Source organism: Aquila chrysaetos, chromosome 4 (assembly GCF_900496995.4).
Source record: "Aquila chrysaetos chrysaetos chromosome 4, bAquChr1.4, whole genome shotgun sequence".
NCBI lineage: Eukaryota > Metazoa > Chordata > Aves > Accipitriformes > Accipitridae > Aquila > Aquila chrysaetos.
Window position 1 is genome coordinate 50317525 of NC_044007.1, and position 17366 is coordinate 50334890.

Genomic DNA, 17366 nt, shown 5'->3' on the forward strand with positions numbered 1-17366 from the left:
TGCCATCTCAAGGGATGTCTTCCTTGCCTTCTGTGCTTTCAACAAAACATAGTCCATTTGTTTGATCAGAGCTGGCACAGTGCAGTTTGCTCCAGGTTTGTGCCTGAAGCATTGCCTTTCTCTGTTTATGTGGCCACAACCTCTGTGTAATCCTCTGGAAGATCTATCGCAATAAGAATGGTAGCAGTGACAGAAGCTATTAATGTTCTGGCTTCTCCGTGTGGCAGTGATCTGCTCTGCAGATCAAGAAGAGCAGATATATGCTATCTGCAAGAAAAGGAAAAGCAGTTATTGGTTTTGCTAAGCGAATTTTGTTTGTGATGAAACAAATGGGCCACAGGAGCAGAGTCTGCAAGGTGCCAAAGAACAAGCGTGTTGTCAGGGAAAAGCTATGAAAGCAAACTCAGCCCTGATTTGAAACAGCCAGCTCCAAAACTGGAAGTAAATTTGAGGTTTGTACGGGTACCTTTTGTAGCTTTTGGAACAGCAGAGGAAAGGATTTGTATGAGAAGTAGCCATGGCATAAAAGGCTGAAATAATTAGATAATGACTTCACCAAATGCAGGTGGGAAAAGATGTGGCACGTGCAAGCCACATCAAGGAAAGCCACAGGTGTTTGAAACAAGAGCACTAAAAAGGAGCTTTTTGTACAGTAATTCCTGGCAGAGGGAAAAGGGGAACAGGGGTAAAAAAAACCTTATGCAGAGGAGCATCCTAACTGAAATTCTTTCACTGTGAGGAACTCCTCCTGCAGTCTTGACAGAAAAAGTTGGTCTGTGAGTGTATGAAGTAGACAGTGGGCTTATGTGTCAGTAAGACAGCGTTAGAACTTGAAGTTTCTGGAATCACTGTAGCAGATTGTGAAGACCATAGATTGAAAAACCAAACGCAGCAAATGAAAGAGCAGAGCTGTGTACTGATGACTGCACCCGCTCTTGACTAAGCTCAAGACATAAGCAAATGAAGCAAAGCTTGAAAACTAGAAAGGCAAACATCCAGCCAGCTTTTTTTCTTTTGCCGTCAAATTGTGAATGTCTCTTGGTATCCTTTATGACATGGTGCTGGAGATAGGACGAGAGGAAATGGCCTCAAGTTGCGGCAAGGGAGGTTTAGGTTGGATATTAGGAAAAATTTCTTTACTGAGAGGGTTGTCAGACATTGGAATGGGCTGCCCAGGGAAGTGGTTGAGTCACCATCCCTGGAGATATTCAAAAAAGCGCGTAGACAAGGTACTCCAGAACATGGTTTAGTGGGCATGGATGATAGTTGGACTCGATGATCTTGAAGGTCTTTTCCAACATAAATGATTCTATGATTCTATGGCTTTAGGGGTAGAGCAGGCAAATGTGAGAGAAACACCTACATTTGTGCTTTATGATCACCTGCATTGACCATAAATGGTGATCGGTAAGTATTTAACACAGGGGCATGTCTTTTTTTATTGCTGTGTGTACGAATTTGTCCAGGGCATCCTGAATTCATAGTGTTACACGTAATATTTGCTTTTCACTGGTGTAAATTATTACCTACAATCTCCTAGAGGAAGCTGAGAGGACTTTTTATCCATGGTCTCCATGCCCAAAGTAGTTCTTGAGATCTTGCACTGTTTTCTAATGGTCAGAAGGATTATCTGGTACAGCGTGCCAGGTACAGGCTGGCTGATCATCATGCCAAACTTTGATGCTTTCTCTGTTGCTGCATGGATGCGTGGCAGCAGATGTAGTTTCTCTGTGCATGCTATTTTAACCTTGTTTACGTGTCCCTTAAAATGTTTTCTATGTAACTTACGCACAGATACTTTTACTGCATGCAAAGGCCTAAGCCACTGGAAAAAGAAAAAGAATTTTCTAGATACTTTGTTCCATTTTCAGCCTTGTCTTCTTCCAGCGACAGTTTCTATGCATTCTCTGATGAAATAACTGTGCCTGGAAACTTAGGCAACTTTGGTTTTTTCATATGACGTGAAGGCCTGTTTTCTCATGGGGTTGTTTGCAGGCTGTAGAGTCACTGGGTTCTTCTTGAGGTAGGGACCATCGGAATCTCCTCAACAGCATCATGGTCTAATGTCAACGGTTGTTTTCAGCAGCCTCCTTTGGCTTTCCATGCTAGGCAAAACTTTGTTGAGTTTAGCAACTTCCAACAAATAAAAGCACTTTGCCTCTCCTGTAACCAGTAGCGTTCCAGTAAGAAGGTCCTAACAGGCATTTCAGCTGGGTAGAGCTCCCTGGCTGCAGAGGTGCTCAGACCGCTTCTTCCTTCGATGCAGCGTGTGGCAGAGAAGAAACCGAGAGACCCCTGAGCCCTTCCTTCCCGATGCAGCGCAGCCCGCGCCGCGGAAGCACAGCGGGCTCCCTTCGCCCCGGCGGCTGCCGCTGCCGCCGCCGCCGCCGCCGCTTTGAACGGGCAGCCGCGAACCCCCTCGATTAATCTGCATATTCACATGACGGCAAACGACCCGCAGCCGGTGCTCCGGCGGCACTTTCTCAAGCCCCCTTCGCCCGCACGGAGCAGCAGGTAGGGAGGGGAGGGGACCGCGGCGGCGGCGGCAGCGGCGGCCAGCCGCACGCTGGGGAGCCGAGCCGGGCCGGGCCGGGCCGGGCCACCCCCCGCGCCCCCGCCCCGCGCCCACCCCGGCCGGCGCCGCTCGCCCGCGCTGCCGCCGCTCCGCGCCCGCCGGCGAGGGATGAGCGACGGAGCGGCCGCTCCGCGCCGCGGGTGAGTGCGCGGCCCTCCGCGGGGCGCGGGGGGGGGGGCCGGAGGGGGGGCGGCCCGGCCCACCCGAACCGAAGATGACTTTACGGGAAAGGGGAGGGGGGGGCGCGACTGCGGGAGGGGATCCCTCCCCCCCCCCACGCCCCGAGGTGTGCGGCGCCGGGAGGAGCGCGCAGCCGGGCTGCCCTCGCTGCGCCGGCGGGGGCGGGGGGCTCGGGGTCGGGGGGGGGCTCGGGGGTGCTGCGAGCTGCCTTGCCCCGGCGTTTTGCCCCGCGGGATAGCTTCCAGGGCGGCCCCGCCGTGCCCCCTCCCCGAAGGCACGAACGGAGCCTTTCAGTCGTCCTTGGGTTTTAACACTGGAGGCGCGAAGCGGGGCAGAGAACCGGTTGCCAGCGCACGCACACACACCCCCAACCCCCCTTTTGCCCACCCTAAAACTTTGTTTTATTCGCCGCTTGCGGTCCCGCGACGGAGGGGCGTGTGTGCAGAAAGGCCGACTGCCGCACAGGCAAAAACCTGCGGTACTGGGCTCCCGAGCCTCCCCATCCCACCTCCTGCAGATACCCACGTCAGTCGCGCATTCAACATCGTGTTGGAAAATGAGGCGAAATGGTTCCAAGCAAGCCCTGCGATGGTGCATTTGTTTTGCAACAGTAGCCTCTCCTCCTCCTCCACCCAAGCTGGCAAGCGGGTGCCTGACGTCCATCTGAGCTACAGCCGGCTGTGCCAGGGCAGGTCGGGCAGTATGTGAGTTTGCTGCAGAGATGCCACTGTAAATAGCCGCCACACGCACAAAACTTCTGTGCAACAGTGGTGTCGTGTGGAGCGGCTGGCGGGAAGCCCACGGCCCGGCTGTTTGCTCTGCTCCTTGAAATGATACCAGTTAGAAAAGGAAGAATTTTAAAAATACCGCTTGACTTCTGTAGGGAAGCCTGTGTTATTTATTTGTATTGTTATGGCCTTGAAGCCGTAATCATGCCTGCAGCTCTGATGGCAGCACGACCTGTAAAAAGCCACCGTGCATCCTATTAGACACAGTCCACTGTGTAATCTTGTAGTCCAGACCAGAGAACTTCAAGTGTGGCCACACGTGAAATTAATGTGTGACCATAACATCAAAGTGTCTTTCTGTTTCTCTGTTGTGTTTATCTAAGGCAACCATGGACAACAACTACTCCAAAAAACTGTTTTGCAACTTTGGTGGGAAATCTTAGCTGCTGGAAAGTCCCATTTTGGTTTCAGACCTGGCACAGCCATCGCTCACTCTCTGTCTCATCGCAAGCCTTTAAATTAACTGCATGCTGAAAAAAAGAGTGGATGTTGGAGATGGTGTTGATTACTAAGCTGCTGATAGCCCTTGGATTGAAGTGAAAACCTGGACTCGGGGCTCAAACACAGTATTAAGCTTTTATTAGCATTTGTAGGGGGGGTTGCTGTGGGGAAGAAAGGTGTGCATTTTGAAAGTAGGATTTGGCCATGACAGCTGGGCATTTTGCTGGGTATTGAAATCACAGAAAAACAGACTGCTTCAGCAAAACATGTGCGCATTAAAAATAGATGTTTAGATCATTTACTGTCAAAGTATGGCTGACAGTGTAGTTCTACCATTTTTATTTTTTTCCATGTAGCATGCTGTTTTAGAAGAACAGAAACTTTCTTTATGCTGATGAGCAAGCTTCTATGTTTGAGTTATGCTTTTGGCTTGCATGCAGCATTTTTGCATTTTCAGGGCTGTAAACATTGACTGAATTGATTGGAGGTGGTCTCAGCTAGAGAAGCAGCATGAGATCTGCCCTTCCTAAGACGTAGCCTCCTTCTAGACAAGCCCATCGGCAGTTCAGTAGAAGGTGTGATCTTCCGGATCCTCCCTGGCTCTCTCTTGCACACGTGCGTGCAGGTGCACACACACTTACTCTCAATGTGTTCTTCCAAGATGTTCCACAACTAGAAGGAAGCTAACTGCACGGTTTTGATACCCAATACAAACACCCTTTTCTGTCCACTTCTACAGGATGAAGAAATGCAGTCAATTTGTAGATCTTATGGGATGGTCAGGCACACTCCGACGAAGAAGAAGCCAGGAGTCACCGTACCCCTCTCTCCCATGCTCCAAAAACCTGCATTCCCCCTATAGTGCCCTTGGTGCTTGGAAATTTTGCAGAAGTCTGGAATAGAACACCAGGGCTTGAGTTTCGCTTAGCAAAAATAAGCGCAAGGAAAAGCTCGGGGAAATCCAGGTTGCATACCAACTGAGTTGGGGGTGAAAAGGTAGATGAGTGCCACTTCCCTTGTCTGTGTGTGCAGGTTTCTTTGCCATGGACTTCAGGATATGCCTCATCCCTATATTAAATGTTCACCTGGGACATGCCCTGGGAAAATGAGCTCTTCTCAGTATGGGTATAGCACCTTTGTCTTACTCAGGCCACTAAATTAAATTGTTAGTGAGCCTTTAGGTTTCAGTGAGAATCTGGACATAGGGTTCAAAGGTAAGGACGACAAAATACCTGTGAGCTTTTGCACTGGGGGAGGTGATCATTTTGGAGCCATTTTGAACAAAAAGACCAGTCTAGATAGTTGGTCATTAACTGACTGTTAATATGAGATCTTACAAAAACAGCTTTCAGTTTGTCTCAGGTTTGACCCAAAATCAGAAGATTTGAGGAATGGCTTTTTTTCTCTTTTGAGGTTCTGGCTTTAGTTCTCTGGCAGACCAGGTCCCGCTCAAGTCTCTCAGATCACTTCACAAGCCCTTTACAATAGCTATTTGCAGGAGATAATGTAATTCTTGTAATTCTTGTTCTCATCTGAGAGTCTAGAGAACTGAGATAGAGCTCACATGACCTATCCAAAATATACAGTATATTAGCATAAGAAATGAGACAGGGAAACAAATTATTTGCTCCAGTCACAGGATTAAATTGCCTTTCCCTAACTCTCTGCAACTGTTAAGAAATTCATGGGCCATTCCTCTTGCAAGAACTTGAAAAGGCCAGACATGCCTTTTGTGCTTCTTTCTGATGTAAGTGGTATTAAAAATGCATTGTAGCTCAGTTACCTTAGATAACTGAGCATAAATTCATCCATCTTCCACTTGAAATTCTGTTCCCAAATGTAGCAGCTGAATATTCTTTCCTTTGTTTTTTGCTTTTTGGAGGGGTTGGAGGTTTTTTGCTTTTGTTTTTAGAGAAGAATCTTGTTAGCATTCCTTAGAAACTCATTAAAATGCTTCCCTTTTGGCTTATTCTCCTAATTTATTAATACCACAAATAACTTTTTCTTTGGTGACCCACTTTCATAGGTATCTGAACATCGAGCAAAATTGTAGCTCATCAGGAAGGCAGTGTAGACTAATAAATAGGATCTCCACATAGGAGTGGAAAAATCAAGACACTTCTTCCTTTGCCATACAGAGTTCTACATACCACACATACAGAAAATATTGCTCCGTTCCACAGCTTACTTGGCACCCTTTGCCCAAAAGAAAGCACTGTATTGATTGCATGATTGATTTAAAGGTCAGAATTTAGGATTGCATCTATTCTCCTGGCTGAATTCAATTTTTACCCTATGTCCACAGTGAAGAAACTGCTTTTTGCGTAAATATAAATTGAAAGTGAATGTTCAAACAAATAGACTTTCTCTTATAGCTCCCAGGGCAACCTCCCAACTCTGTTATCAAAACCAATAGGGTTTGACTAAGATATCGCTTTTTATGGAATTATCATACCTGCTTTGTGAAAAGTAGATTTGCTTAGAAAAAGAGGATACCCACTGATTTAATGAGTATGATGGTCAACAGGCCACTGGAAGTGGTAGGGCTTTACAGACTCTAAGTCAGGCAGAGGTCAGCTAGTGTAGAAGAATACACTTATTTTCATACTCACTTATTTAAAAAAATACAGAGGTTGCTTTTTGTGAACTGAAGCTATACAGGCAGGCTTCTCACAGGGGGTGATTAATCACTTTGTGTCCTGCAGATGCTTAAACCCTGGTCATGTTTTAAGGGCAGTCTGCTCTGACAGTGTGTGTCTGTGGTTGTCCCAGCCCAAGGATGCTCGGTATTGCCTCCTTTTCTCCAAAGTCCGCTGGATAGCAACACCCAACAGGAGAGCAAAAGGCTTATTTGGCGACTTCTGACGAAGCTTTGTTTTCCTTTTCAGTAAGTGTGGGCGTCTGTGTAAGTGTGAAAGCATCATGGTGGCATTTAAAGGAGTCTGGACTCAGCCCTTCTGGAAAGCCGTTTCAGCTGAGTTTTTGGCCATGCTCATTTTTGTCCTCCTCAGCCTCGGCTCCACAATCAACTGGGGCGGAGCAGAGAAGCCCCTGCCTGTAGACATGGTCCTTATCTCCCTCTGCTTTGGACTCAGCATTGCAACCATGGTGCAGTGCTTTGGACACATCAGTGGAGGCCACATTAACCCTGCTGTGACCGTGGCGATGGTCTGCACAAGGAAGATCAGCCTCGCCAAGTCCGTCTTCTACATTCTCGCCCAGTGCCTGGGAGCCATCGTGGGCGCAGGCATCCTTTACCTTGTCACACCACCAAGTGTGGTGGGAGGCCTGGGAGTCACTGCGGTAATCACTTCTCCGGCTCTTGAACTAGACTAGCTTAGAGCCTAAGAAAATATAATCAGTGTCACACAGAATAAAGAGAGCTCAAGGAGAGGTTTTAAGAGCTTGCTAGTTTATTTACAATATCTAGACGGGGCTTAAAGCTCTCCTTAGGATGGCTTTATGCAGCGTCATATCTACAGCTGTTCTTTTTATAGAAGTTCTCTTTCCTAGAACTTCCCCAAATCTGATGACAGCAGGTAATGTTAATTTACATACAAAATTTAAATAATATATGCATGAAATGCCATTTCTATATGGGCTAGGGAGGGGGAAATTAATTCTATGCCATTATGATGGGGATTGAAAAAACATCAATTTAAAATGACATACTTTTGAAATAGATTGTGGCTTAGATTTCAGCTTTGTTCTAAACTAATAAGGAATGCCATCAGTTAGCCCTGTTGCAGGACTTATTAAAAATGCACTTGAGCCGCACACTGCTTAATTTTTAATTGAAATTTAAATTAATTAAGTCAGGGCTAATTAATGAATTTATAATTGAATAGTAAATTACAGCGCTCCCAAGAAAAAAATGGTGAAGGGGAAGTGCAGCATTTGCAAATCCCTGTGTAAAAATAAACTATACTTCTGCAGTCTAACTTTGAAGTTCTTGTTGGATGTTACTGTTAAGCCTCTGTTCTCAGTCCAGCAGTAATTTTCCATGGCTCTCAAAAAAAAAAAAAAAGAAAAGGGATAAGGGTTTGGGCAACCTGTACTTCTAAATTTCCGTGTTGTCTTTCACTGTGTACCATTTAGAAATACCTTTCAGTGAAATACAATTAATGTATGTGGTGGCTTTCTGATTTACAAAATCACCTTTGTTTCATCTCCAGTGTTTCTTTCCTTTCTTTCAGGTACACGGGGATCTTTCCGCTGGCCATGGACTCCTGGTGGAGTTGATAATTACATTCCAGCTGGTTTTTACTATTTTTGCCAGCTGTGATTCAAAACGAAGTGATGTCACTGGTTCAGTAGCTTTAGCAATTGGATTTTCTGTTGCAATTGGACATTTATTTGCTGTAAGTTAATGGCTTCTCTTTAAAGAATAGACCCCTTGTCCCTTTATGACTACTTCAGAAGTAAATGGAAGTTTCTGTGGCCTTTATAGCTGCTCTAGCTATATAGCTGCTGTATTCTTTATGGATCCATGCCAAAACCCTTTGGAGTAGCAGGAGGGTCCCCTTGGGTAGGGTGTTGCATCAGAGGTTTTCTGCCTGTTTATGTGATGAGTTTGTTAATTTCGTGATAAGACTCAGGACCTGAGTGACAATAGTTGCTGTCATGATTAGAAGCCATGCAAAACCAGGGTGTCCCCGTAGTACAAGGAATAGCAGAAAATGAATAACTATCATCTAGATTTTAATAACAGGTAACATTTTTTCTCTGCTTTAGATCAATTACACCGGTGCCAGTATGAACCCTGCTCGATCATTTGGACCTGCTGTCATCATGGGGAGATGGGAAAACCAATGGGTAACTCTGCTTTTATGCTTCCTTCACCATAGCGACAAACAGCTATCAGGATTTTTCATACATCAATTGCTTTTAGTTATCTCTCCCAGTACGCCCCATAGAGACCATCACTGACGAAGACAGGCACTGACCTGCCACAAGCTTAGGTATAATTATGCCCCTTGCCTAGGACTGCGGTGCAGTATGCAGCACGTTGGAATAGCATCTTGCTATTCAGGGGCCGTTTTGTGGAGGTAGTAGCTGGGTTAGAAAGGCAATCATACAAAAAGTTCAAAACAAAAAGAGCAATCCGGCGAGACTGAAAGAATTGAACTGCTAGAAAGAAAAATCCTCCGAGGCAGGTTGCAAACCCCCTGGTCATGCTGGTGAGAAGTTATGGAAGTAATTCTGTCAGCTTCACGTTTCACCTGGTTCTGCAGCAAACTGGGGCAGACGTATAAAATGAGAGCAGGGACCCTCTGTGATCTGGTTCCCGGGGGAGAACCTGCCTTAGCGAATGCCCGCAGTGAGAGATGAAGCGGTTGCAGTCTGGTCTTCACAGACCAGACCAGATGTTACCTGCTTCAGTTTGAAAGCATCAGCTTAACTAGGAGTATTTGCACAGGAAAGAATTTGATAAACAGATTGTGAATGATGCAGTCATTTTCTATAGCATCCCACTATTAAACTTATTAAAAACCAATTCACATTTTATAAGGGAGAGATGGATTGCAGCTCAGCCTCACCTAATTATAGACAAGGAAAGCACTTCTAGGGACACTTTCAATGCTAACTGTACGAGCTGCATATTACAGTGCATATAAGGGTTTTCTTGATTTTTAAAGTATGAAGCCCACATTGCTCCCACTGCAGCTAATAACAGAAATAGCATTGTCTTCAGGCCCTAAGGCTCCAATTCTGCAAACACGATACCATGTGTAACTTTGTTCCCAAGAGTTATCCTATTGAGGCAGATTTACCCAGTTATCAGTGAATGGCTTGTTCATATGAAAAACTGCCGTAGTCTTTTGCAAGATTAATTATCCATACTCTGCGGGAGCCTGTAATTTATAACTAAAGCTATAAACAATAAACAAATGTACCATGGAGAAACTTGTAGGAGAAGCTTAGCTACTGTCCTGGCCACTTGGAAGGATGGCCTTTTCTCCTCCTCCAGAGCAGTGACATTGGCATGCCACTGACAGAAGCCTGTGGGCTTCTGCACCTTCTGATATTAGTGAACTGCTCCATGTCATGCTGAAATAGATAGGTCTCCTACAAAGTTGTGTATGTTGGTTGTATTCAAATTAGATAATCAGGTAGCTGCCTGCCTGTTGGATTTTGTGGGATCAGAAGACAAATTTGGATTATTATGGAAATGTGAGTCTGAAATACTGAAGAAGAACTGTTTGTGTATACACTAGGAAAGGTTTTATTTCCTTAAAAGTTCATTGTCACCTTGAGTGAAAATGCAGAAAGAAAATCGGTTTTCTGCATTGGTGTTTATTTTGTGTGTCATCTTGCAAACAGTCCATATATGTTGTCTACAGTTGGTGATGAGCGATGAAAATTTAGAAGAGGCCTCTTGGAAAGAGATGGATCAATAAAACTTGACAAAACTGCTTCTCTTCAAAGATGTGGGCCTGCTTCTCAGTCATCTTACCCCTGCTAGTTTAAAAGCAAAGCTATGCCAGAGCAACTATATGTTGTATGCGACTACAGAGCTGTATTTGACAAGTCATACACGACTCCACCAGGATCTGTGGCGTTTTTTTACTCAAGAAATGTTATAACTATGGTTGATCTAACTAAGGATGGTGAAGAACCTGTACTTTTTTGTTATTGGACAAAGTTTAAAAAAATAAGTTGAATCTCCCATAAAGAGGGAAAAAGCTCTTTCTATTTCTATTCCCCTCTAAAAAAGGAGGGGAAAAGCTGCTTTCTATTAACAGAAGGCAGGGCAGCCATAGAGGATGCCGGTGTGTCTGTCCATGGGAGGTGTCTGTAGCTTTGCTGCCACTCAGCTGGTCCGCTTGAGAAGATTGGTAACCACACATACAGACTGAAATCTTTTTCAGGCATCGGGGAAGTAGTAACCGTACCTCACCAACATGTCAGCATAGGTCCCTCTTCTCTGCTCTGTGGGGTCCACTGCCTGGCAATTCCCTAAATGCTGGCATGAGTGGAGTTTTTAGGGGAGAGCTGCACCCACGGACGCCAGGTGATTTAGATGACTGGATTGAAGGTGACTAGGGAGAATTTCTGAAGGGGGTGAAATACATGTGAGAGAAAGAGAGACTGGGAGCAGGCAGAAAGAAAAAAAAAAAGTGACAGAGGACTAATGCCATTAACTGCCAGAGACTGCCTTTTGACCAACTTCATATGTGATTTTAGAGCAGTCACTTAGTTGCTGAGCTCCAGGTTGCCATCTGTGAAAGCTATGGTAGTTACACTTCTCTGTCTCATAAACTGGTCTGATATCAGGCAGATTTCACCCCAGTTCATGAAAGGCAGGGAACTATATGACCATGCCTTTCTGGAAAGCAGAGTTGGTTTGAATGATTGGGCCAGGATATTTTGCAGTAAGCTTTGTGGGTGAAGTCTGTAGTGACATGCTTTTCTCTGACACCCTGGCTTCTTTATTTGCTCAAGAGCTTAATGCCTGTCTTTTTTTCCACCTCTTTTTGCAGGTATATTGGGTGGGACCAATAATAGGAGCAGTCCTTGCTGGTGCTCTTTATGAGTATGTCTATTGCCCAGACGTTGAACTCAAGCGCCGTTTTAAAGACGTCTTCAGTAAGGCCACCCAGCCGTCCAAAGGGAAGTACATTGAGGTGGACGATAACAGGAGCCATGTAGAGACGGATGACCTGATCCTGAAGCCTGGCATAGTTCATGTGATTGATATCGACAGGGGCGAGGACAAGAAGGGAAGAGATCCATCCAGCGAGGTGTTGTCTTCTGTATGACTAGCAAGAAGCACTGAAAGCAGAGATCAGCCTGCTAGCCTGTCCACAGATATCCTCCCACCTATTAAAGAAACAGATCTCCTCTAAACTGAGCATCTACTATTTCTTAACAGGTATGGTGCGGGCAGCTGCGTGGTAGCGGTGTCACCAAACCATACGCCTGCTCAGTTGGAATATTAGGACTTTGCTATAATGAGGATTCCCCATCTATTATTCCATATTAAGAGCTGTTCCTACTATTTTCCTTTCCTTCTTTCTGGAACAATCCCAAACTCAAAAAAAGAGATGAAAGCATTCTTCTTTAATAAATCAGTCAATAATGAGATGAAGATAGAGATGTTTAACATTCAGATTGACAGTTAAGACGTATCAGGAAATGCCTATAGACATGAAGACCTACTTATCAGATTGTTCTTCTGACACTTAATTGGCTGTTGTCAGCTCCGATTAGAACATCTTATCCATTATGCGTTCTCTGCGAGGTTCAGGGACAGCACCAACAGTATTTAAGAGTTTTATCGACAGTCAAGCAAAGGAGTGTTGTTTCCACCCATGTACATTACTATTGCCTTGCAAACTACCCCTGAAAAGATGATACTTCAATAGGTTTAAAAAAAAAATAAAAAATTCTATCAACCCATCAAATTTCACTTATGTGATTTGCAGTATAAATATATTACCTTCATCCCTTCCTGGGAGTAAATATGCTGAAATTGAATGTTCACGTCTACTGTAATAAGACTGCAAAGCATTTGACTCTACTTCATGCTCCCTCTTGTCATTGTCTATCTCATGAAACATTCTCCTGGGGTTTGACTATTGACCATTTTGTGTTAGCAGACTCTCAAGGTCATGCAAAGAATATAAAGGCTTTCCTGTTACTTAATAACTCAAATAAGAGATATCAGAAGAAGAGAAGGCATATCTGTTTTCAGTGCACTTGTTCAAATACACATTTCTGTGCTAAGTTATGTAAACTAAACGTTTAAATTACTTACCTACTTTCTTACAAGATGGTTGGAGATATGGGGGGTTTAATTCATTAGTAATGTAGAAGGTTTTTAACTTTTAACTGTATTGAAACACTGATTGGGAAATATTTTTTTATAACGGATGATAAAAATACGACTGCTTCTGGCTTTTTGTTGTAACTGATGCCTGACTATTTGAACAGGATCCATGCTTGTTCCAGTGTTCCTATAGTCTTAATTACACCTCTGGCAACGGTTTCTTTATCTGTTGTTAGGAAAAGATGCAAGCACTTGCAGGGTTTTTTAGGGGGAAAGGGACATGAAATATGTTCAGTAATCAGTCTTTCCCTTATAGAAGTATTTTGACAGACATAATCACCCCAGCAGAACATTTCTGTAAAGCTGGTACTGACTTACTGCTTTTGTTTCTGATCAGTGGCTTTGAGTTTCACAATATACAGCTGCAGAGCAGTCAGGAGCATGGTATTATTAGTGTAATTGTATAGTTTTTATTTTGAAATTTAAAATCTACTCCTGCCCATTTAGCAATAAGAGGGGGAAAAAAAGCATTAGCCCTGACTGTGGGCTGTAATAGCCTTGTCTGCTCTTTGACATACTCTACATGCGACCTTTATTACGGGGAATTAGATGTTTCTAATGAGATAATAAACCACTGCTACACTCAGATCTGTGCACTGTGATCCAAAGGCAATTCTACTATCCCAACTCACATTCCTGTATAGTCCCAGCATGTCCTGCCATACTCACTTTCCTAGTTTCACACTTTTCTTGTCTTAAACCCTGTTAGAGTGTGGCACAAGCTGCCTGCATTGAACATGAGATTCATGACTCCTCCATGCATTTGCAGTTGGACCACAATCTCTCCCCTGCACTGCCCAGGCACAGCATGTGGCATACACAGGTGCAGGACAGGGCTTCCTTGGGTGGCCCAGGGACAGCCCCGCTCCTGACGCGTGAGCCCTCCCAGCAGACACACTCCCTATCACATACTTGTTGCAGCATCACAGGAGCAGCTGCCTGTTGAGCCTAGTGAAACAGCTGATATTTGTCCTTAGCTGTGCCCCAACACAGTGACAGCATCACGGTTCAAGGGCATGAGCATGGTTAGGGACCTGCAAGGGACAATGTCAAATCGCAGATAAGAGCTCTTTCCCACAGCAAGGACTAAGTCTCCCAGGGAAGGGCAACACAGGTGTGGTGTTTAGACCCCTGCATACCTCTGCCCAGATGGGTAAATACCATGCTAAATAGATTCAATGAGAAAGATCAAAACTTGTGGGGTTTTTTTTTGTCTAGGCATTTGTTCTGGCTTTTTTTTTTCTTTTTTTTTGTTTTTTCCTTCAAATGCTATATTTCTTAAAGGGACACTGATTAAACCTTTTGCATGCCTTAAACAGGTAAAGTAAAGAGTAATACACATAGCACTGGCAGATTTTTAAGCAAAGGTTTGCATTTTTTTATTTAAAGACACTCTTTAGAAGCTCTTAATTTGTGAATTTTGCAATGTACTGTGTTATTTAAATAAGAAGTGATTTGTTTTATGCTTAAGGGTCCTTTACACAAATGGCTTGTTGCATATTTTCTTCAGCCGGCCTGATTCTGCTGCTGAGGTGAGCACAACACAAGCATAGCACCAGCCACCTCAGCCAGGAGGATTTTTTTCCTTGAAACAGTCTGTATGAATGAAGTGTGGCAAACACTCAGAACCAGTCCCAGGAGAACTCCTTGCTCAAAGACAGTATCGGAGATAAGATACTGAGGCTCCTGCAAAGATTAGGAGAAAGAAGGGAAGCTAAAATAGAGACCACTAGACAGTAAAGGATGTTGCTATGCATTGGACATCAGTAGGAAAGCAAGATATGGTAGGTCTGCTCCTGCTCCCACAGAACGAAACTCATGAAGGAGTACGTCATTGACTACAGTGGAAATGATCCTGAACTTTTGGGGGGTCTGATGGCTTCTCTCATGCACTGGCCTGTGTTTTTTCCAAAATCAGAGTCTTTCAGCACGGTACTTAATTCTGGAAGGTGATGCATTCGACTTGAGGTTTATGACTCACCCTAAAGTAAATCCTTAGGAGTGGCCATCGTCACAGATGGTCCTGCCCCACTGCAAGAGATCACCATTCATGTAAGGGAACGTCACTCTTCAGCATACCTTAGGACTCAATTTATCTTTGACTTGCAGGGATATGTGCTTCTCTAAGTTGTTTTGCATTGGTATCATCAGTGTCCAACAGTCACATTTGGTTAAATAATAGACTGGCCTAACTTTTTATGGATTGGAAATACTTTTGCCTTAATATGATTTAAAAATGTGTACTTTAATACTGTTTGAGTGAGATTTATGTTCAGCTCTAAACTGCACCTCATAACATAACTTGGTGTCCTCTAAAAGTATTTATTGATTGGGCTGGGACACGGTAAATCTCTTCTGTTTATGATGGTGGATAGATATCACAGGAAGTCTGCCAGGCATGTTGTCATCCTGGGGTCCTAAAAAAAACATGGATGAGTCTCCCACTCCTCCATGATGGCAGGTTTCTAATGCTATATATGCACTTTCACAAACACATTCAAAATATTTAATCACTGGATTTCAGAAAAGAAAGGATGGAAGCTAAGGGTGGTTACACCAAGGCACACAAATACCTTTTGGGTTGCATGGACTCTGAGTATTTTATCGGCCAAATTCTAACTATTCTCAGGAGAAAAAAAAGAAAAAAGAAAAAAGAAACCCTGCAGCATTTGAGTTGTCATCACAACCCTTTTCCTGTTGAAGTGTTTGGGAGCTGTATCTTTCATTCATTCAGTGGAAGCAGGAGCAGGACTCATCTCATGCAGTGTTTAGGCTTGTCACATGTATTTGCATATGAGCTTTTAAAAATGTGGTTTATATCTGATTATTAACAATTGCCACAGTATCTGCTTAAAAAGCTAGACGGCCTTCGAATTTCCACCTTTCTAGTGCTTGATGGCAGAGCAGTTGCTGCTGTGCTCTGCAACATTTTATCTGCAGTCTGTGTAACACATTCAGGATATGGTACACCATCCAATATTTTTAATCTAAATAAAATATGTGAGAATTTACATTGTGAACCTTTCTTTCCAAGGTGAGAGATGAAAACACCATGCACAACTTTTTGTATCTCAGATCAACCTGTGTGTATCTCAGTTTCTCAAGGACTTACTAAATAGACAAGATGCAGATATAGACTGAACTATTTGTTACCCACTTACATGATCTAAATCATGCTGTTGCAGTCTGTAATTTAGGACAAATGAGATAAAGCAAACTATGTACGTGGATTTTTCCAGAAGACTGCTTATTGTTGAAATGCTTAGTCACCATGATAGCAGAACTAATGTTATAGGACTTAAAATTTCCACATGTAACATTTGGAATAATCTACTGAAAAATACACTATAAAATAATACATGATTATCTGGTTCCCACTTGTATTCTACTATATCTCACACTGCTGTTGCAAATAAATGATCTGTTAAAAAAAAAGGCATCATGTGGTCACTGGAAACATTTGAAGTCCTAAAGCTCAGGACTGAAATATGAGGAAAAAACCCAATTTGGGCAATAGAACATGTCTAAGAGGAGTCTGGAAGTGTGTGCGACTGAGAATGAATGATTTACTGTGGAAAAATATTTGTCGGTGAAGAGAGCTGATTGTGAAAGAGACTTAATATCTTTATGGAAACGAGCTAAAGCAATTAGAGCAAAAATTATGCTGGTATATGTACATCACCAATTTTTCCAGATGGTTTTAAAACTCATAGGACTAGTAGAGAGCTGAGGTTCTGAAAAGTGATCGAAATGACACTGGCACTTCAGAGTCCTTTCACTAAAGCATGGCTTGTGAGACCAAGCTCCCATGAGGAACTTCAGCAATGGAAATTGGGTCCTGTAGCAATTACATTTCTGGTTGTCTGGCTCCTTGCTTGGAATGCAAAGTTTAGCTCCCAGGACACATATGACATTCATGGAGGTAAATTAGGATCATGAAAATGATTAATATGAAAACCCATCACCTGGGATAGCATCTAATCAGCAGGAAGGGCTGAGAGCAGACTCGTACCTGAAACTCACCCCCTACATTGGTTTGGCTCTTGCCTTCAGCTTCTTCAAATCCAAGCTCCAGAGTCACCTCTCAAGAGGTTTAGGGGTGTGTGTGTCTGTGTATGTGTCATATAACTTACTACACACATGATCTATACCTTACTGAAACAGGTTCCCAAGGGGATTTAGGCAGAACTAGTAAAATTATTTCGGGATCACAATCACATAATGCAGGAGCCACTTTGACATTTTGAGACACAAAACAGGAATCTAGGTGTCTGGAGAGTTAGAAAGGCAAACAAGTAGTGATGTGGCTGTCTGCAGGGTTAAGGTGAAGAAGGGTTCTGGGAGGAACAGGAAAGCGGCAGTGCTGGCAAAGGAGGTCTTTGTAGTGTATGTCTTACCCAGTGGTTACTGGCACTGTGGTATCACTTATGGGATTAAAATGTGCTCCCTGTTCTATGATGACATGCATGGAGGCTTGTAGATCACATCTGAGCCATGGAATGGGAGAGGCTGAGCCATGCTGGGTGAGTGATGTCCTTACTCTAAGCTT

The 17366-nt window shown here is 43.8% G+C and overlaps 1 protein-coding gene across 2 annotated transcripts; it reads left to right on the forward strand.

The window, feature by feature from the left end:
* Positions 1–2098: 2098 nt before the first annotated feature.
* On the forward strand, positions 2099–15475 carry AQP4 (aquaporin 4). 2 transcript variants are annotated; one of them, XM_030012316.2, is made up of 5 exons: positions 2099–2514; positions 6873–7287; positions 8181–8345; positions 8719–8799; positions 11469–15475. In XM_030012316.2, the coding sequence occupies exons 1-5, from the start codon at positions 2441–2443 to the stop codon at positions 11745–11747; spliced, it is 1014 nt and encodes a 337-aa protein (XP_029868176.1). In that variant the 5' UTR covers positions 2099–2440; the 3' UTR covers positions 11748–15475. The 2 variants fall into 2 exon arrangements, with proteins under 2 accessions (XP_029868176.1, XP_029868178.1); XM_030012318.2 differs by lacking the exon at positions 2099–2514 and adding an exon at positions 2638–2715.
* Positions 15476–17366: the final 1891 nt, after the last annotated feature.